Genomic DNA, 22,266 nt, shown 5'->3' on the forward strand with positions numbered 1-22,266 from the left:
GCTGAGGCTTCGGAACCGTGCCTTCAGGAGGCCGAATGTCTGCTCTATGACCACACGAGTACGTGTATGTGCACGGTTGTAGTCCTCCTCGTGCTGGTTCTGCGGGTTCCGGACTGGCGTGAGGAGCCACCTCTTCAGGGGGTAGGCTGCATCACCTGTATGTAGGCGAGAATGTATGTGTCAGTCATGTTGTCTGTCCAGGAACATGATGTCCCACCATGGCTGGCATGGAACTGTTACCTTGGCTCACTTCTACATGCACTAATTGATTCACACTATGCAACCAGTATATGCCCATTGCTGCCATGGCCTGTTTAGCATGCCATCACCCTATGTATGCAGAGGGGTTTAGTGCATTGTGAGTGGCCTTCCTCTGTATCCGTTCTCTGTGTTACTCACAGCCAGGTGGAGTATGCATCATCCCCCCCCCCCTTTCAGCCAGGTGGAGTATGCATCATCCCCCCCCCCCTTTCAGCCAGGTGGAGTATGCATCATCCCCCCCCCCTTTCAGCCAGGTGGAGTATGCATCATCCCCCCCCCCCTTTCAGCCAGGTGGAGTATGCATCATCCCCCCCCCCCTTTCTGCCAGGTGGAGTATGCACTGGTACGTCATTCCCATGCCCACTTCCATGACATAGCACTCACCGAGTAGCCAGGATCTTGGGCCTGCATGTCGCTCCATGTAGCGTGGTATTGTGGAGTTCCTCAGGATCATGGAATCATGGGTTGATCCGGGGAATCGGGCACAACAATGTGTGATGATCTTGTTGGAGTCACAGACCATTTGCACGTTGATAGAGTGGAACTGTTTCCGGTTGCGGTACGGTACCTCCATGGCACGTGGAACCACCAATTCCACATGGGTGCAGTCGATGGCACCAATGCAACCGGGTATGCTGGCTAGTGCATGGAAACCCACTTTGGTGTTTGCAATCTCCTGGGCAGTCCGTGGTAATGAGATGTGGTCGTCTGTGTGCTTGAGGAGGGCATCAAGCACTTGGATGAGTGTTCGTGAGAATAATGGTTGTGAAATGCCATGCAGGTGCCCCACTGTGTGCTGGTAGGTGCCTGTGGCCAGGAAGTGGAGTACAGCCACTACCTTCAGTAGGGGGGGGATGGCGGTTGGACTTTCTATCATGCTGACGATGTCGTTGTGTGTCATGTCTACGATGGCGGTGATGGTGTCCCTGTCCAAACGGTACAGGGTGTGGATCTGCTCAGCAGTGAGGTTGTTTGGATTGGCTCTGATGCGTGGGATTGGGGGCTGCCTGCGTGGTGGCACTGGCTGTGCTGGTGGGGCTTGCTGGGCCTGCCTTGCCCTCCTTCTCCTCCTGCGTCTCCTCTGTGCTGCCTGTTGTTGTTGCTGTTGCTGTTGTAGTAGCACATGCATTGCTATCAGGTCCTCCAGCCCCAACATTGCTAGTCGTATTGGCATCATTGTGGAGTGTGACTGGGTGTGGGTAGGGGTGGGGTGTGCTCTTTTTATACTCCCCTGAGTCTGTATTGCCTTCACCTGTGCTGTTTCTGTGCACCTGTGGCAGCTGCATTCACTTGAATTGGCCCTTTACGGTTGGTTCGCGATGGCGTTATTTGCACCATGGCGGTAAGGTACTTAGCGGCCTCAATGATGGCGTTAGGTGCATGTCCGCTTGGGTCGGCATTTGCGTGCCTTTCCGCCATGGCGCTAAGTACGGTGTGGGCGGTCGCGTGCGCGCACCCTTAGCGCAGTTTGCGGCAGCGTTAACTACGATGCCGCTATTGGCATCGTAGTTAACGGTCACGGGTCATGATCGGACCTGGCGGAAAACGATGGCGGTAAGCATTTACCGCCATCGTTTTTCGCTTAGCGCCAGGGTCGTAATGAGGCCCTGAGTGTGGAAAAAGATTCCCACTGACTGAGGTATAGGGAAAAATAATCTACCAGTCCAGGAAAAATGTCTGGGGTTGACACAGGTCAGGAAGATTTATTATTGATATGAAAATCTTACCCAACAACCCGATGGCCTCCAAATCCCTGGGCCGTATCCTGTCGAACCAAGACTTGGTAGACCTTTGGCGTGAAAAGATGGGCAACAGGAAGGGTTACTCATTGTATTCCCACCCACATGGCACATACTCGCGCCTGGACTATATTTTCGTGGGGAGGGAACGTTACCCCCAATTTCGGGAGATCGGATATTTGGCAAGGACACGGTCAGACCATGACCCGCTAACAGCCACAATGATCACGGGGGGTGGACGGGTGTGTTTCACACTTGGAGGCTGCAAGCTGAGGCATTAACAGATGAGGCATATGTGGAGGAGATTGGAAGAGCCATAGGGGACTACTTTACCTGAGCTCAGGGCCCTTTAGGAACGTGCATGCAATGGATCGGATCACACAGAATAACTGAGTCCAAATAACCAAACCAACTCAGGAAGATGGCAAAGTACTGTTTTATTAAAAATTATCTAAAACAGGGAGTTATAACGAACATCAATGGACAGACGCTCGATTGCTCTCAGCGATCTTTTCACAAAACAAAGATTATACATCAAAAATACATCCGAGGTGATGTCATACTACGTGTCAAGTAATGAAAAACCTACTAGGGATCGGGATTGGCTTAAGGGGAACATCGAAGTAGATTATCTATAGGAACTAGGATTGTTATTGGCCGCCCACTGTCAGGTGTACAATATATGCCTACCTCTAAACATGTCATCTTCAGAAACATTAGATACACGGTTTCTCATTGGTTTTCAATATATATAAAGTCCTTCGTTATATGAACTACTACAATTGGTTGGCACGCTTGTGCCATGTCTGGAACATTCGGTTCACTTAGCAGCATGTAAGCCCAAACCCAGGTGCAAGGAGATGGTGCATGACACTACCTCCCCATCCAACTAGCCCAGCATCTCTCATCACCCAAGCCTTCTGCAATGAAGATTGCCTTTGAACCTGGCCTTGCAAAAGTATCCTTGTCTTCAGAATACATGGGAGTGTGGGCACTCACCACCGTGTTCTGGGACTCCAAGTCTGAACTCTATTTTCATCCTTGGCTCACGTGACAGAAGATCACGATTTGGTCAATTTTGCATGTCTTAAATTAATAGAACTTGGCACTCTTGGTGTTCTTTCTTTGCACCTTAACAAGGGATGTTTCATCCTTCTCACGTTCGCTCCTTTCCAGAGTAGATAGCCGACCTTGGCTGCTTCAGTCTTGACTCCAGGCAAGACAACCTCACTGTGAAGCTCCACGATTCAGCTTATTGTTGCTGCAACATAGTTTTCCCTTCCTTCGTCATGGGTCGTGGCTTACTAAATTCATGATACCGATGTCCAGCTTCTATACAATGGTGGCTTTGCCTGCATTCTATTCACTACGTATAGCCAGCTTCTATGATGACTTAGTCGACTTGCGTTTCAGCATCTGTGTAATTATTGAACGGTTGATTCTCTGCAGCACTTTGTGCATGTATGATCTTCTTCAAGCATGGCACAATCTCAGGTGGGAGCTAGGGGGCAGGATTTCCTGCAGAGGCATGAAGCTGCTCCTCTACAGTACAGCAGCATGTAGCATATTTAAGATTGTCCTTTAAGATCTGTTTTATTTCCTCAGAACTCTGCCGCTGCTGTTGTACTCGTCTCGTGTAGTCTGGGAAAACAATGATTGGCGAGTTGGAGACTCTGATTGGGCTCTGTCTCCCGGTTGCTTGTAGGAGTATATTGCGGTCCCGGAAATTAAATATTCTGGCCACAATCTGTCTGGGTCTGGTGCCCGGTACCGGTCTCTGTGCAGGGCTCTATGGGCTTGTTCCACAGCAAACCATTGCAATATTCCCTTCTCGCCCAAATGCTCTGGGAGCCTCTTCTCCAAGAACAATTCTATTGAGTCTCCTTCTGCGTTTTCAGGGAGGCTGATTATCTGCAGATTATTCCTTCTCCGAGCGGCCCTCTGGGTTCTTTGCTAGACCCTCTAGGACCATAGTCGTCTGAAGGAGTGTGGCCACTTGTTTCTAACGGGTCTGTACCGCCACCTCTGTTGCCGTGACCCTCAAGTCGATCACCTTTTTGCTCTGTTGATTTTTGCATGTCTGCTCTTCTGAGATTCAGCTCCTCCCCTATTTTGCTGATCTTGAGTTCCAGGGGCATTCTAGAGCTCTGCACTGCCTGCAGTACCTCTGCAATTCTCCCCTCCAAGTTAGATGATTGAGTTTCCTGCGGTTGGGGAAGAGGCGAGGCTCTAGGAAGTGGAGGCTGTGAGACTGGGGCTGTGTATTTATCCATCTTGGGCTGCCTACTCTTCCCTCCCATCATGGTCCGTCCCCACGCTAGGTTACCCCAAAGCAGGCCGTCCCCCTGTGGGGTCCATTCTGTGGAAAGTGTCCCTCCCTCCTCAGACCGACGAGGGTGATGTGTGTGGCTAGCTGCAATTGTCTAAACCAGTCCCTTGAGTGTCTTCCACCTCGAGGCTAACAGTGTGCAGAATCTCTCCAAACCTATTCAGGCTCCCGGCACATTCCACTGTGCTCCAGGCACCCCTCCAGTGTGTTGGGGTCTCTCTCCTCTTCCTGCCTGCCAGTCGGCATGCCCCGAGCAGCCCCAGTTGGGTAGCCCCAAGCTATCATGGCCCTTGTCACGCCCAGTTTACTGCCCTTGTCACGCCCAGCTTACTGCCGATCACCTGTATGTGTAATGGGGCCCCATGCGCACAGACTATCTGCGCACAGACAGTTATGGACGCACAAGTCTTGCAGTCCTCCGACCCTCTGAGTCTACCACCATCCAGGGGCGCCGAGTACGCGGGTGCTCTGGGGCCCGGGCACCCACTGGCAGAATGAAGTTCGGGCTTATCCCCCTCCCCTCCAGCCGCAGAGAAGAGACGCAGTATGGAAGGCCCTTTGTTCCATCCATACTGTCTCTCTCTCTGGCGGCCCGGGTAAAAGCTGGGTAAAAAACAATGTTTAGAATTTGAAGGACAGATGCAAAGCAAGAGGTTGCATCTGTGCCTCCATTTCTAATAATCGTTTTGGCTTGGGTGTATTTGTACATCTGTGCACCCCACTTTGGAAGAGGGGTGCACAGATGTAGAGGTACACCCAACCCAAAACGATTTTTAGAAATTGAGGCACAGATGCAAAGCAAGTTTGTACCTCCATTTCTAAAAATTGTTTTGGCTTGGGTGTATTTGTACATCTGTGCACCCCTCTTTGGAAGAGGGGTGCACAGATGTAGAGGCACACCCAACACAAAATTATTTTTATAAATTGAGGCACAGATGCAAAGCAATTATAAAAATCGTTTTGGGTTGCGTGTACCGCTACATCTGTGCACCCCTCTTGCATTGCATCCATTGCATCTGTGGAGAGAGGGGGCAAATGAGACTGTTTGCATGTCTCTGAGGGTGAATGCTATGGGCGGGGAAACTGAGGCGTTGAGGGAGGGAACGCCCCTGAATTCTAAGGAAGGAAACAGCGTGGGAGAGGGGGGGGGGTATGGGGTTAGGTGGGATCACCTTCTTGGGGGGTGGAGGGGGGGGGCAGTAGAATGTGGTCATTCAGCATTTTAAAGACCACACAAATCGGCCGAAATAAATCAGTCTTTTTTGTATTTGTTCTTCAAAATGCATAATTATTACATAGAACCCAGTATGGACCTTGCCATACTGTTATCCTTGTTCAGTGTAATACCATTCGATGGGACAGTACTTGCAGGGCTGCTGTAACTCTAATGGTGCAGAGCTGTTGGGCTAATCTATAGGAGCCAGCATTTTCTAGTAGAGCTAGCCATATTTGAAATGGGGCAATGCTGGTACTCCTCAATTAGCTCGCTATACTCTTGATGGGGTAGTACTGCTGTTTCCCAACAGGGCTTCTATAATTGTTGAATCTTCTCAGCGGTAATACTATGCTTTTGTTGAGGCAATGCTAGTTCATCTTAGTGGGGCTGCTATACGTTTGATGGGACAAAATCAGCACTTCTCAGTTGAGCTGCTACACTCTTACAAGGCTTAGCACTTCTCAGCCTATTTATTTATTTTTATTTTATTGGTTAATTATAATGCATGTAATACCCGGAGGTTTCTAAGCGCGGACCGAGGGATCGAACCTGTGTTGCGCGAACCGAGGGATCAAACCTGTGTTCCGCAGACCGAGGGATCAAACTTGTGTTGCTCCGTGTCGTCTTGCTTCCAAGGCGAGCACATTGCCTCTGAGCTATCCTCCTGAAGATCTGAAGTACATTTAATGATACAGAACCAGAACTAGTGAGCAAGTCTGATATCATCTTCATCATCATCAGAATAACTCAGCACTGTCGTGGTTATACAAGAGCTAATATATTTAAAGGTGTGGAATTACTCAGAATGTAGCAGCACTATTCAATAACCCAAAGTGCTTAAGCATAGTTAATGTGAAAATACTACACTTCTCACCGTTGGCACAGTACTGCCACCTCTCACAGAGCCTTCTGCAACTTTTATGGGGCAGCACTGATCCAGCCTACTGGACAGCTTCACTTTTAATGGCACTTCTCAATAGGGCTGCTATACTTCAATAGGAAATGACCAACAGTACCCCGCGGGGAATTGCATACTCTTGATGCTACCGAAGCAGCACTTCCACCCACAACAGCTGCTTTATTTTTAATGGCACAGTGCCTGCACTTCCCAGCCACTCTGCTTTACATTTAAACAGACCGAATTGTCATTTCTCAGCAGGACTGCAACACTATATCATTGTGTTCTGTATGTTGAGTACTTTTTCACCACGAATGTGGATTCATGGCACTCTCCCAGTGTCTAAATAGTAGATCTGGCTACATTCCATTGGCAACAGGCATGTCCCGAGCTGCCTGCTGTCCATAAGCTGCCACTCAGGATGTTGGAAGCCGTCATGGGGCAAGGGATAGAAGGCTCGAGCCTGTAAGATATCAGAATATATAATTGTCTTCCCAGATTGGAGACTGGCTCCATTAATATACATGGGGTCACTGAGATGACCAAGAGTGAAAATGTACATTCAGTTGTGAGATTACCAGCAACAGGTGATACTATGCTCCAAGGAGTAAGGTGCCCACTCAATACATCACATTGTTTAAAGGTGTGAGGCCCATCCTGGATGCTTGCCCAAAGAGCCTTGGCCAGAATTTCACACTGAGCATGTGATCCGGGGTCTGCGGCCCACACACACGCAGGGGATTCCCATGCTCCCACTTGTGAGATTTGCACCAAATGTGTGAGATTGTGCTCCAAGGTAGGAGGCACATGCAGTCTTTGCTCTGAGGTTTGACACACTAACAGGATGGGCTCGCATTTCGTTCTTCCATCCTACTTGTGTTGCTCTGCCTTTTGAGGGCTACTACAACCTTGATGATTTTAGATGGGTGGAGTAGGGGCAGTGATGGCCTACTGGAATGCAACTGGAAGGCTGAAACCTCCTTCTTACTTGACTTTAGTATATGCAGTACAAGCTAGCCAATGTTTCCACTGTTCTGCGCCACCCCCTTGCACCAAGTTGGCGACTACGTGCAATGCGGTCATATCACCGTCACTTCCTACATTTGGGCCCCCCTGGGAAATTCATAAGTCGGCTCCGCTGTTCAGGGTGTTCCTTCCAGCGTTCCACATCAGCAAACCCCAACCTTTACTCAGCCTGCATTTATGTGCCGAGATTATACAAGATTGGTGCCTCAAGGTGCCTGCTATACTGCACTGCACATTAGACTCTTCCTTGTGGGCAGCCTGTGTTGGCCTCCTTCTTCTGAAAGGGCTTGGAATTGTGTTTTGAATAAGGTGTAACATTTGCTGTCTCTCACTGCCTCTGCCTCCTACCTTGTGACCCCTGGTCCTCATCAGCCCCAACACAGCCTGAATGTCCGCTGGGCCACTGCCCTGTGTGACGATGACTCTGCCCAGCAGCTATGAAGCTCTTTGTCATTGTGGATGATGAGCTGTAGGTGTTAGAGAGCAGTGCAAGTCTTCCCACTGCCTGGCGGCATTGACGGCCCGCTCATGGATCTCCACAGTCGGGCACTTGAGCGCGGCAGCTAGATGAGCGGGGGCTTCAGATCCCTCCCGCCGTGCAGTGGGGGTCTGTTTTCTCCCCCACAGGCACCGTTGCACAGGCGCAGGGGTCCCTGTGCCCCTTCCGAAAAAGGGCCGTGCCTCCTCCACTTCTCGGGCCCTCTGTGTCCCGGCTGCCACCACCATAAGGCAGGCAGGGACCTATGTATTTGTACCTGAGAGCAGGCAACCATTGCTGACTAACTTAAAGTACATGGGCATAGAGGGTAAGGCTGACCAAGTACAACTGCAAAACCCAGCAGGGCTCATGGCAGTAGAGTCCCAGGCCAAGTGAAGGGTCCACAAGGCCCATACCCTGTGTTAGAAAAAATATTATCTTTTTGCACCTCACCCCCAACCCCTGTAGATTTCTATGGAGACACCCTTCTTTTTGCTCTGTTTAACGTGTCCTGAGTTTTTGAAGGGAAGTAAAAGCCCTCAGCTTCACTTCCCTTGCCTTATTGTTATAGGGAAACTGACTAGTCCCTAAGACTGTCATAACTGAGAAACCTTTTCTCTTTCTGGAATTCTTGTATGTTTACAATTGCACACACCACATTAAAGTGGAGTGGCTCCCCTCCCCTACTTGGGAGCCAACCACAAGCCGGCAGGCTTGGAGCCGGCCCACCACGAAGGCACACACAAAGGCACTGTGCCTGTCTCCAGCCTGTCTACACCGTCGAGCCTAGAGCCACAACCTCTTGCCCTCCAGCTTACAGGGTAAGCATACTGCCCCCCTTCCACAACCTACTCCTAATCCTCTAACCAGAGACCTTGAACTGTTCTGCACAAGCATAAGTACCCAACCCGCTCTTGCCTCATATTAGGAACATGTTTTTTTCACCTGTTTGCTGCCCTGGCCCTGCTTTGCTGTATGCTGCCACTTGATAACTGCATCTGCATTACGGTCGCCCAGAGGCCACTGTGATATTGTGTAGTGCCTTATGGTCGCCCAGAGACCACTGTGATATTGTGTAGTGCCTTATGGTCGCCCAGAGACCACTGTGATATTGTGTAGTGCCTTATGGTCGCCTAGAGACCACTGTGATATTGTGTTGCGCCTTATGGTCGCTTAGAGGCCTTTACCCACCAGCTCTCGCTAACTTATCTCAACATGTACACCTGCCACACATTGTACCTCCTCACAGGTCTAGTCTACACCTTACTGACTAGCACTATTGACTACTTCGTGCCCACAGGGCAACACAACAGCCATATCATGGAACTCAGACACACCACCACACACGCTACTCCTCCCGAGATCATACTCAGACAGCACAGACTCAGAACACGCACACTCCCTCTAGCTTTCCTCTCCACACCCATGCAGGTAACACCGAGGAACTCACGCCTAGGGTCTCGCACTCACGCTAAGACCTGCTGCCCACCATACACTATTACCCGCAAGCACCTTAACAGATCTCCGACGCTCGCTCCAACCTCACATGACCAATGTAAAGTCAGACATCACTTGACTAATAAGCCTACTCGCGCTACCAAAAAGATTATCCCTATCTCCAACCTCAAGCCACCACAACCAAAAAAGGTCCAACACCTCAGATGTGCTCTATTAAATGTTCGCTCACTCAACGCCCACGCTTTAGAAGTCAATGATATTATTACCAACCAAGACCTAGACATGTTAGCCATAACAGAAACATGGTTGCACCCTGCCTCTGGCCCGACTATCAGCTTAGCTGTACCATCAGGTTACTCGATCTTAAGACAGGACAGATTAACTAAAATGGGAGGTGGAGTTGCACTAATCTTTAAAGACACCGTAGCCTTAAGACAGACTCCCACCACAGGGGAAGACTCCATTGACATCCTCTCAGCCAAACTTACCCTCTCCCCCAAAGACACAGTAAACATTCATGTCATATATAGACCTCCAGGCCCCGCCAATAATTTCAAAGGCATAGGCAACCATCTTCTTGGAAAAAACATCAAACAAACTTCCAAAACATTGTTTCTAGGAGACCTAAACCTTGGATATAATGATAAACTTGACAAAGAAGCCACCACTCTCTCCAGAAACCTCACAGATCTAGGATTCACACAGATAGTTACTGCCCCTACCCATAATAAAGGCCGTATCTTAGACTGGGTGGCTGATCACAACTGTGGCTCCACCCTCAACTCCAACACAGCCCTTCCCTGGTCTGATCACAATTGCCTTCAATTCTGCATCCCCATATCCTCCTACTCCAAACCTCTTATACCAGCACCGGCCATGCTAGCCAGAAGTTCCAAAAAACTTACAGCAGACAATATACGTCCCTTTCTCAACATCCCTTGCCTAGCACCCCTCTTCTCCTCTGACCCCAGCATTCTAGCAGAGATCTTCAAAGACACCCTCACCCATGCCATCAACGCCGCAGCCCCTCTTGAAAACAAAAAAGAAAAAAAATTGTTTCACTCCAACTCATGATTCACGGAGGACTTACTAAATCTTCGCCAATGCAAGCGCCAAGCCCTCAAAACATGGCGGGCCAATCCCTGTGATGCCACCAAAGTAGACTTTCTCAGTATCTCTAAAAAATACAAAAATGCCATATTCAAGGCGAAATCAGAAACCTACAATAAACGTATCATGGAAGCCAACTCCCACTCAAAAGAGCTATTCACCATCTTTAAAGAGCTCACTATCCCCCCAATCTGCACAGATGAGATTGTTAAGGATGAGGCCTGGTGCAATAACATTCAAAAAGCAATGTTAAATAAAATAGACCTTCTTCAAAATAAAATAGCAGAACACTTTAAGGCTCTGCACCCCCAACAGACCCTCACCATCAATACCGCCAAAGATAAGCACACCTCCAAATTCGATTTCTCCCCAATCACCGAGTCGGATACTCTCCACATCCTCAAACAGCTCAAACCTTCTCAATGCAAAGGAGATATATGCCCCCCCAACATCATTTAAGAGTGTGCGGCACCCCTCGCACCAATCATCACAGCATTCATTAACGCCTCATTCAAGACGGGCAAAGTCCCCGACAGCCTTAAAGAGGCGTGGGTACGCCCACTCTTAAAGAAACCAACCCTGGACCCTGCCCAACCTAATAATTATCGGCCCATTACTACGGTTCAATTTCTTCTAAAAATCCTAGATAAAGCTGCACACATGCAGATACAGGCCTACATGGAAAACAACTCTGTCCTAGGTATAAGGCAGTCCGGATTCCGCAAAGGTCATGGCACTGAAACCGCCTTACTAGATCTGAAGAATCAAATTACCCTGATCTTAGACAAAGGCAAGCCGGCCCTTCTGCTCCTCCTAGATCTCTCGGCGGCATTTGATTTAGTCGATCATGCCATCCTCACAAACCATCTCACTCAGGCCGCACATTTCTCCAAACAAGCCACAAATTGGATCACCTCCTTCCTCGAAGGTAGAGTGATGAAAGTGTTTTCCAACACAGCCAACGCAGAGCCTTCCACCATCAGGTATGGAGTCCCGCAGGGCTCATTTACGGCTCCCACCCTCTATATTCTTTTTACCAAACCTCTCTTTGATAAACTGGACGGACTTGGGATCACATACACCAACTACGCAGACGATACCCAAGTACTCCTTCCGCTCACAGGACTCTACCACCAGGACGCAGCCACCCTCCAGAACATATACGCCACCATCCAAGCATGGATGGCCACAAACGGTCTATGTCTTAACGGAGACAAGACCGAAATCCTCATCCTTGGCCAAAAATCCACTCTCACGAACCTCGACCCACTCTTCACCAACTTCTGCATAGACAATTGTGTCATCCCAGTTCTACCTTCTGTTAAAACACTAGGAGTCCACATTGACGCATCACTCTCCATGGACAAGCAAGTCAACTCCATTGTCACTGCCTCCGCCCTGAGCACTAAGCTCATTAATGCAATCAAACCTTTCCTAACTAAAGATAATTGCCTATCCATTGCCAGAGCCACCATTGGAGCCAAACTAGATTATTGTAATGCGCTATTGGCTGGCACCTCCAACTCCAATTTCAATAAACTCCAAACAACACAAAATAATGCACTAAGAGCAGCCCTCAATAAACCTAAAAGGGACCACATCGCGCAAGCTAGAAGGGAAGCACACTGGCTACCTGTTAAAGAGCGCATTACATTCAAAATACTCACCACCGCACACAAATGTATTAACCTGTCTGCACCTTCATACCTGTCTGACACGCTAGTCAGATCTCACTCCACTATACCAACGAGACAATGCCACACCAACCAACTTAGGGTTCCACGCATCAAACGAGCTAGAGCAGGTGGAATAAGCTTCCCCTACATCGCCGCTAAACTATGGAACGCACTACCTTGCACGCTCAGAGCAGAAACCTCTCTCACTGCCTTCCGAAAAAAACTGAAAACTACCTTGTTCAACTAACTCCTCCAAAGTCATGCCTTCTGACCCTCTCCTCCTCCTCTCCTCTCCTCCCCTCCTGTAGCTACTACTTTTCTTTTGCAACTAAGTAATGACTTTTTCTGTATGTATAACAAGTCATGTTCATTTCTGTAACAAGCGCCACGATGCCCTCTGGGCTGCCTGTGCGCTTACCAAATGTGAATAAATAAATAAATAAATAAATAAAATTAGGATATGTAGAATCTTTCTAACTTTTAACCTTTTGAGTTTGACTTTTTTGATATGCCTAAAACAAGCTAGTGGTAGCATTGATATTTGTACTGTTTTTGTAACATTTTACATAATACATAGGCATAGAGGGTAAGGCTGACCAAGTAAAGGATTGGACATCCACTGGCTGTTTGAATGTGGAAGATCCTTATCGTGTGTAGGCTTGACTTGCTTCCAGATGCAAATCTGGATAAAAGGAGAACTACTCTACTCATTCTTCAGATCCACGTTGGAGCCAGGATTTCCACGAAGAAGAGCAGCCCGCTGACAACCCGAGGACAACTCCTGAAGCTGACCTGCATCAACTCTGGTGATTGGCCAATTGAAGCCCTGCTCCTTTGCCTGATCTCAGAAGACCCTCGTTGATGCTTCGACCCTTGGACTAGTGGGACCAACTAGTCTCGTCCCCATGCTCGAGGACCCGTGCCCGCAGAGCCTTTCAAAGTGTCCCGGACTGCCCGGTGGACTGACAAGCTCCCCACTGGGCGACCATGCTGCAGCCATCGGCATTCAGAGTTGAGCCTTGGAACTTGGTGGGTCCTCAGCTGGTGCCATGAATCGCCTGCTCCCCAGATGTCTGCTTCCTATCTTCAATGGAGGCAGTGCTGGAGACGTGTTTGTTTGTCGGCGTCTGATCTCGGTGGCAGTTGCTGGAACCTGCCTTCATCCGTCTTGTGAGTTGTCCTAAGGGGGTCTGTCCTCCTGGGGTCTTCATTTTCCATCATTTACCAGGAAGGATCGGAGTCAGGAGGGTAAGTAAACGGAACTGTTCCTATCCTCAATAGGGTAACTTAGTTGCAAACCCCTTGTCTCCTAAATCCCTCTGGTCTGACCTTTTGTTGTCGAACCTGGGTCAAGGATTCTACCCTAGGGCTAACCATAGGACTAGGATATAGAGGATTACTTACCTGATTTTGGTAAAATACAATACTTATTTCATTTTCAAATACTTTGGAAACTTTTAATTCTTTTGATATACCACCACAGCCCACTGCATCCTTTGTGAAATCCCCTCCTGTAACTGGAACCAGTGATATTTGGGCAGTAGACCCTATACATCTTAGGGCTGGACTGATGACTATTAGTAAGTAATATTATAGCTAAAAGTGAATGTATATAAATGTGATGTGTGCTTCTTGATTGCAAATCTTACCTGTGATTTTCCTCTTCTAATGTTTTCTTAAAGACCTAATAAATTACTGTATTTTTGTACATTGACTGTCTAACTTAAAGTATTGGAGGTTGCCCTGTGTGGACACTCTGTAGCCCTAGACCACTCTCGCCCACTCCTGAGACTGAGCCTTGACTGCTCATCCACACTACAATGATTGGGTTTGGGTTAACCTCTCGGTGTCTCCACTGTTCGCCATAACTAGGGTGACCTTCTAAAGTCTTTCCACCCCAGGGCTGACTTTAGAAATCTTAACAGAGTATCTAGTGCTGGCTGACCCAAAAACGCCTAGGCCAAGAGGAGAGAGCATGCAAGACCAAGCTCCAGAGGTGGGTACTTAATCCATTCAAAGAGCTGGCTGCTGTCTTAGGCAGGGATCATCAGCAAGTGCAAGCCAGGCCCCTGGCCTAAGCTGCCATTTATATAAATGGGAAGGCCAGATGGCAGCACTGCCCTAGAATCCATGATGAAGGGCCATTTGAAGTGTGACTCTAGCTAAATCTAAAAGGAGTTTGCATACATTGGTTGACATCTAGCCCAGTCACCTGCCTCCAGATTAATGTGGGAGAGAGAGCTCCAAATGCAGACCGATGACCTCCCTGGTCGTGGTTGGAGTTCCCCCAGGCCTGCAATCAACTTTTTGTGAATCCTCCTGGTCCCAGGCTCCAGCCACCATTTAGATGTTCCTTCCCCTACCTTGGACAGCTTTGCAAGTCCCAAGAGGAGTTAAAACCTCCTTCTGGGATACAGGCTCTAATTCTTTGGGGCTGCATGCACAAGTGTCACTGTGCTCCAGCCACCAATCCAAAGAGGCAGTCCCTAACAAGTGCAGGGTTTCACAAGTACCGATAGGAGTCCCCAGTGTCTTCCTTGGAATTAAGTCCTGACTTGTCCAAGCCAGAGCTCCACAAGTCCTATAGGGGACTTCTGCATCTGTACCCCCTGGAATAGTATTCACCCCCAAGAAACCCAGAGTGTTTATGCCAGCAGAAAGTAAGGCCAAGTTGAGGCAAGGCAGGCCCCCAAGCGGCCGACATGGACCATTGGTATTACACACCTGTTGGCAAAGGCCATCACCGAGGATGTCGATTCCCAAGATAAGTCACAGTTGCATACGCCATATAAGGCCCTCAAGATTAGAGCCCTGAGAGGTGTCTAAGAGAGGCCAACCCAAAGTCCCTTTGCCAAGCAAAATGAAGTATCATAGAACCGTGAAGTGACAGGCACTTCATAGCGGATAAGTAGTAGAAGATTTCTGAATGTATCCTGTAACGGGGCCCTTTTCAAAGATGTGGAATCTGTGGAAAGAAGACCGTATCTAAGAATGATTATTAAGCAATTTGCTCTGAGTTTTGTTGGACCAGTTGTGGCACTGAAATTGCGTTCTGTAGATCATAACTGATGGCGTTTCCCACATGTAGGAGTCGTACATTCATTTGCATGCACATAGAGGTTGGTAAATTACATTTTGATGGGGTCTACTTGTATCTCCATTTCGAGCCAACTTAATTTGGGATTTGAAAGTTATATCTGTTTAAGCCATTTGAGTGGCAACTTGCAACATTGAATATAGTTTCTGCTCCAGCCTATCTGGGCCTAAAACAGCAGTGAAAATCAAGACACTTTATGCAGATAATCTGAATGCTTCTTCCATAAGGATAAAGAGGGTCCACCTTACATGCCCTCAAAAAATTCTCTACGATTGTCATGGGAATTGTAGTTCTTTTCTTAAAACCTTTTCCCCCAACCCTTCTTTCAAATGTGATACAAGCTACTAAAACATGATGTTTCGAGGCCAGAACACTCTGTCCAGACCTCACAAATTCTTTTTATACCTATTATCCGTTATTTGATACCTACCGTGGCACGACTTTGGGCATGTAAGTCATCAGTTTTCTTTTGTATCGTGGTATGTTACTCTGCTCTACTTGGCATTACGAATTGGTGTTATGGCAGGTGCTCTGGCCACTTCCTAGGTGGAAGGTGGAAGTTTGCTTAGGTTAATATGGTAAGTAAACCGTTCTTTGCTTTCTGCGAGATATAGTATTTGGAAGCACCCTTGCTTTGTATTCCACTTCCTCATCCTGAACACCTGAGGCATCTAACCCTCGTATGTGTCCACCATTACAATTCATTCTCAATTGATCATGCAACTTCTCTGCCCTATGCTATTTAAGAGCACTCTGGGGAGAGGTTTCACACTGCACTTATCTTCCTACCATATCGGCAGAATCAACACTCCCTTTAAATGGAGCAGTACACACTGTATAGCTTTAAAATGTATGCTTCCTTTCTTTTTCCTGACAGAAGGAAGAGCGTGTCAAAGGACACATAGCCCTGGTCACAGCACGATGTAGCTGGCTACGGCGGAAAATAAACCAGGCGAAAGAGAGGCTAAAACAAGTAAGTATGTTTGGTGTGGAACCTGAAACATTTGTATTTAAAAAATAATGAGTCACTAAAGGAGGATTCAGAAACTAGGCTCTGCACTGTTCTACATATTGGCTTCCAGTGTACCATATCTTTTTTCTATAATGGGAGCTGTCCCCTCTGCAAGCTACACATCGGACGATTACATTTCTCTTTATCTCTGCACTTGTGCTGTGTAGTAGGCTTTGGTGTGGTATAGGATATTAAATTGTATCTCTGTGTTTGTGATTTTTAGCCACCTAAAGTTGAGTGATGCACATGAATGGACTCTCAGGCTCCACTTAAAAAAGAAACTCTCTTCTAGTCCTGTTTTGTTCAACGGGAACACTACTATTTAGTTAAAACAACGGAGCCCCGCCACCCGGTGATTCCCTTTTTTAAAGCGTATAAAAGTAATGGGTTGGTGTTTGGGCTTAGATTTCTAGTAAAGATTGAAAAGATCATGTTTGGTAAACCGTTCTTTCAATTCCATATTCTTTCTAACCTGCTCTGCTCATCTATATCCTGTTATTTTTCAATCCATTGCAAAGGCAGTAGAGCGGCTAGTTCATTTCCTAGAATAAAGGAGTGGCGGCCAGGTGCAGACATAAGACTGTATTTGCTACAGGAGGTGTTTTGTTTTTTAAATTCTGAATTGTTATATGGATTTTGCTTTAATTGCATAAAATCGAGGTCCACAGTGGAAATAAATTCTGGTCTGTGGTATCAGGGCCCGGTAAGTGAGTGGGTCGACTTGGTTGGAATGGATTACATAATCTGGGATCAAAGTCCATGTAACAGGAATAGATGAGTAACAGTAACCATGCCTATGTATTTTAATCAGCCGTGGTGGTCCAACAATTTTTCAATTAGAAATTAAAGCAGGAGTTGGAAGACGAGAGCCAGGGTGTGTTTCCGAAAGCAGATGCTACTGGCAGCAATGCGAAGGTGTCTGTACTGCAGCCCATGCTGGAGGTGACGATACGTGATGCAGAAGCTCAGCCATTCGAGGTGCTGATGCAGTTCCTGTACACAGACAAAATCAAATACCCTCGCAAAGGTGAGAGTGCCTGGGGATCCAAAAACCTCTGATTGGGCAACTATCAGGGCTTAAAATGTATGAATGGTGGTATATGAGAGGGGAACAAGGAGGGAGTGGTGATTGTAGAATTAATTTCTTTGGTTCACTGATGATTGTAGAATTAATTTCTTTGGTTCACTGATTGGCGTCTGGGTAAGAAACCTCTACTTGAAGAAATGCTAATGATGGTGACGAGTGCAAGGAAACAGATTATGTTTGGGAGACATATATGCGTGTGGTTTGGGTTGGGCTTTTGGGTACGTTTTCTCCAGGAAGTGTCCCTTTGAAATGAAAGGTAATGCTTGTAATCCATTACGGAACCGTCTACAAGACTGCCTGCCATTTCCGTCTTTATGGGCTTACATTACATTTTGGAAAATGGATTGCATGCGTTATTACAGGCACATGGCATTGATCAGTCCTATTCATAAAAAACAATCGCACTATCTTTGTTTGTGTGATGTTAGTGGGACTGCTTACCTAACCCTGTGCCCTCCCGTCCCACCCTGACTACAATCGGCCTCACACTTGCCTTTCCTAGTAGAGAAAATCTTTTGAAAGTGGGTACTATGGTGTTAACTTTAATCATGATATCACACTTTTATATTAAGATTCATGTCAGATTCCTAAAGCTTCTACTCAATACTCCAGTAGATTAGGGGTCTGCAACATTTGGCTCTCTAGATGTCAACTGAAATTCCTGCAAAGACTGCATTTAATTTTTGAGTGGTGTGGTGGTCCTTTTTAGGACCTCTTAACGTTTTGCTTTTTGCCTTCTCAATTATTTTGGGTCTCTGGGACAACTTCTGAAGTCCCCCTGCCACTGCAACTCTTCAACACTTAGAGTATATGGACTCATGCTAGCTCCTGCGACAGACCTGCTTTTCCAAGCCCACGTTTTCTCCCTCATGCGAATATATCACTATACATTGGTTTTAGGGAGTGGGTAAGTGGCAGCTGTAATTTCGTTTTGGCTTCACCAGCGGTGTAAGCAGATTCACTGCTCAATGTATGTTTTTGGTAGTTGTTGAGTTACCAGTGTATTTTTCTCAGTCCTGCTGTCTGCCATTTTGTTTTCGTGGCCTTCCTATGTTCAGGGAAATCACAAAAAAGAACCAAAATGCCCATATTGAACATGTGGGCTCTTTGTGAGTGCAGTCATGCACCCTCTATTGTGGTTTGAACTGGTACAGAAGAGATTCTTGCCCTGGGCTTGCCATTTCATATGGTGCAGGCGTGGTCTTGGGTGAATTGTGGTTTTAGGGGCCAACCAGATTGGCTGGCTGCCTAGCCCTTTACTGTTGGTTGGTGGGCAGGCTTAGGCAAGCCCCTTTGCGTGTGGGTATATCTAGGTGAGCAACCAGTGCCTTATGGACGATTCCTGCCATTGTCTAGCTGTTGCTGCATTTTAAGGACCAGTTCTGACCATACTAGCAGGAACCTGTTTCATGGGCTGGTCTCTGTTCTTGGGCCTCCCTCATTCTCTTGATGCCCCTCCTGTCCCACCTTGGTGATGGAAGTTGTTGCCTGCAAAGTATTGAGACCCCATAACCCTGCCTTATCTGTCCTCTGGATAGCGCTGGGTCGGCCCACATTAGTCTTCTTTGTGGAAAAGCTTTCTGTTTGTGAGCTGCCTTCCTTTGTTCATTGAGCCACCTGAACCTGCTTTGCTGCGGTCTCCTGCCTTTTTGGAGTCATCCTCGCCATTACATATGCTTAGAGTTTGATGGTCCTACCCCTAGGAAGGGCGACCGTTCTTCTTTTCAAGTTGTGTGGGTCGTTGTTGGTCTGGGGAACATGTCCTTGGAGGTTCAGATCATGTAAATGTCACCTAAAAAGAAGACTTGTGCTCACTGGGTTGTTTGAAGTTTCCTGAACTGACTTTTTGGGCACCATTAGTGTGGGTGCCTATCCCTGGTGAGTTATTCCCGAAACGTACCCTCAAGGGTCTCCATTGTCTATAGTCGAGGCTTTCTTTTTTAAAATAATTTTTTTTTATTCTTGCTTTAACTGAATTTCAGCAGTTTTTACAAGTACGTTCCATGGGTATGTTTCAAGAAAAAGAACGGTCTTCAAAAAAAAAGAAAGGCGTTGCGATGGTTAGATGAATGTAAGTCTCTTTTTTGGTTATAGGTTTATACGTTTCCAAGTTCAAGGTTTTCCAAGTTCAAGCTTTCTGAGAAATTGCCCACAGCGATCACTGGTTTCCGGTTGGCCCCGTTCATTAAGTAGTTCCACCAGTACTCTTCGTCCAGTTCACAAAACTTGGAAAACAAGTGGCTTAGATGAGTCTTTCTTTGAGATGACAGATCAGTGCATTCGAGAATCATATGTCTTAGAGTTTCAGCTACATTTGTCTCAGAGCAGAAGCAACACGTGTTCTCCCTTGCTTTGTCTCTGATTGCCAGGATTTTGTTGGTTTTTAAGACATTTAGCCTTGCTTTCAAAAAGGTTGATCAGATCCTTTTGTTAGGAAACTTGAACAAGTAGTTTATAGGTGCGTTCAGTTTTTAGGCATTGATTGGTTGATGTCTGGTTAACTTATTTCTTGCTGCTTCCTCCAAAGGTTTGCACCAGTCAAGTTCTTTACATTTCTTTGCCAATTTTGTTGGGTTGTTATATAATTCCTCCTCCGAACTGCCTATTTCCTCAAGTAGAGTGAGATTTTTACAAAACCAAAAGTTTAGCATTTTGTTTGAGCCCTTTGTGTTCTTCCCGGATCATCTCGTGCATTTTTGAGTTTGAACTTTGAATTTTTTAGGAAGAGCATTAGGCCATTTAGGTCTACCGTGCCTCTTAGAGACACCAGGCTTAATTCACTCCCGATGGAAGCAACCAGAGTGGATGATGGCAGGCGCAACATTTTCCTCCAAACAAAACCTTCAAGTTTTTTCCAGATTACAGGTGGAATTGTCGGCATTGCCTCGGCTCCATAAACGATTGCTGGGACCACTTTGGATTTGTAGAAGATCAGAGTTACTTTGAGCGAGAACAGACCATTTTTTTCCTTTTAGCTCTTTTCTCTAGGATCAACACTTTGGTTTTGCCAGCATTGATTGCTAGGTCATTTACTAGCAGGTATTCTTGCAGGTTGTCCAACTTTCTTTGTAGGCCTATAGCCGTTTGGTCGACTAAGATGATATCATCTGCATAAAGAAGTCTGCTTATTTTTTCATTGCCCACTGATGGTGGGTTAGCTCTGACCATCTTTTCCTAATGTTGGTAGTCACCCGTATATGCGTTGTATGGAGCTGGATCTAAAGGACACCCTTGTTTCACTTCTCTGAATGTTTGTATGGTCTTAGAGAGGAGGCCCGCTCCGCTGAGTCGGACTCTCATTAAGGTGTCTGTATACAGTTCTTTTATGGGCGCCAGGATTGACTTTGGGCATTCCCAATCAGCAAGTTTCGACCAGAGTTTTGTTCTAGTAACTCTGTCAAAAGCTTGGGAGAGATCTATAAAGTCCAAGAATAATCTGGGTGAGCCTTCCAAGACTTTGGCCTTCAAAATGCTTAGGAGCAGGATGTTCGTTGTTGTACCCAGGTTCTTTGTAAAACCCACTTGGAATCGGTCGTGTCCTTCTGAGTTTACTGCCCAGGATGTGAATTTGTCCAGCAGAAATGCGCCAAAAATGTTTCCACTACAATCCAAGAGGGCGATCGGGCGGTAGTTATTTGGATCCCCTTTATCACCTTTCTTGTAGATCGGGACAATGTTTGATGTTCTACGTGAGTCAGGTATGGTGTCAGAGTTAGCACATGCCTTGAATATTTCAGTTATTAGTATCGTCCAGGCATTGGAATTTACTTTCAGTTCCGCGTTTGCAAGTCCCTCCGGACCTGGAGCTCCGGGAGGCTTTTAATTTGCTGATTTTGCACTCGATGTTTAGTGTGTCCTGTTCAATGTCCCAGTTGTCAGTGTCTAGTTGGACTTTCGGAAGTAGCGGAGATGGTAGAGCAAACAAATTTGAGAAATGAACAATCCAGTTTCTTTCATTGACATTGCTAAGTAAGGTATCTTGTGTGGCCGTTCCACCAGACATTATTAATGACCAGAAGTCCTTTGGCTGCTTCCCACTAACAGTTTTTAACATCTTTTCTGCATCTTCTTGATACAGTTGGATTGTATAAGACTTTAACCAATTTTTGTATTTCCTGGTCGTTCGCCTCGTCTATGTTGAACTTTGTTGGCACGTTTTTGCCTTTCCTTGTTAATTTGCGTATTGCTGATCTTTTTGCTTTTAAGATGGGATTGTTGGAGTGGCGATGGTTTTGTAAAGGTTTGAGAACAGCTGATGGTCGCTGGTAAGGGACTAGCAGTGCGCAATAGTCCGGTTTGGTCGATCCCAAGATTTCCGAGTCCCTTTCTTTAGCGTGCGTATATTGTTTTGTGATCACCATTCTATCCGATGATTTCAGTCGGAGCCGGGTTCCTCCATTGTTTACGTCAAAGTTAGACTGGATTTGAGGACGTTGGAGTTGAAAGTTGACCTTTTCCGTGTTACATGTTACCCTTAAGAGGTTATGGTCACTGTTGAGTGTCCGTATGACCTTGAAAGAAGTAACCCTTGTGGTCACGTGAAAAGTATATGTGGTCCAACGTGGCCCTGCTGGCGCCTTGTTCCCAGGTCAGGATCTTGGGCTCTATTGATCGCCCCAGACAATGTAGGTTTTGAAGATCTCTGGCGTCCATAATTCCGTCCCACAGTTTTCTACGTGCCGTTGTGTCCACATACGACTTCCAAAGATTTTTTATGGCTTTGCTGAGTGGGTAATTTGGTCTGCTAAGACCTTTCTCTCTGGAACCTATTGACGCATTCAAATCTCCACATATGATCGTGTGATCTACTGAGTAGTTTTGTGTGGTGTCATCCAAGAGGTTTTCGATTTTGGCCAAAAAGGAGGAGGGAATTTGTTCT

At 46.8% G+C, this 22,266-nt stretch overlaps 1 protein-coding gene across 1 annotated transcript in view; it reads left to right on the top strand.

Moving 5' to 3' along the window:
- The window catches only part of LZTR1 (leucine zipper like post translational regulator 1), a 692,494-nt gene that overhangs the window by 338,274 nt on the left and 331,954 nt on the right, over positions 1-22,266 (top strand). Inside the window, exons 12-13 of the mRNA XM_069619129.1 lie at positions 16,166-16,261; positions 17,141-17,327. Of these exons, the coding sequence (XP_069475230.1) occupies positions 16,166-16,261; positions 17,141-17,327 (283 nt within the window). The remainder of the gene's footprint in view (positions 1-16,165; positions 16,262-17,140; positions 17,328-22,266) is intronic.

Source organism: Ambystoma mexicanum, chromosome 10 (assembly GCF_040938575.1).
Source record: "Ambystoma mexicanum isolate Mex_15411 chromosome 10, UKY_AmexF1_1, whole genome shotgun sequence".
Lineage (NCBI taxonomy): Eukaryota > Metazoa > Chordata > Amphibia > Caudata > Ambystomatidae > Ambystoma > Ambystoma mexicanum.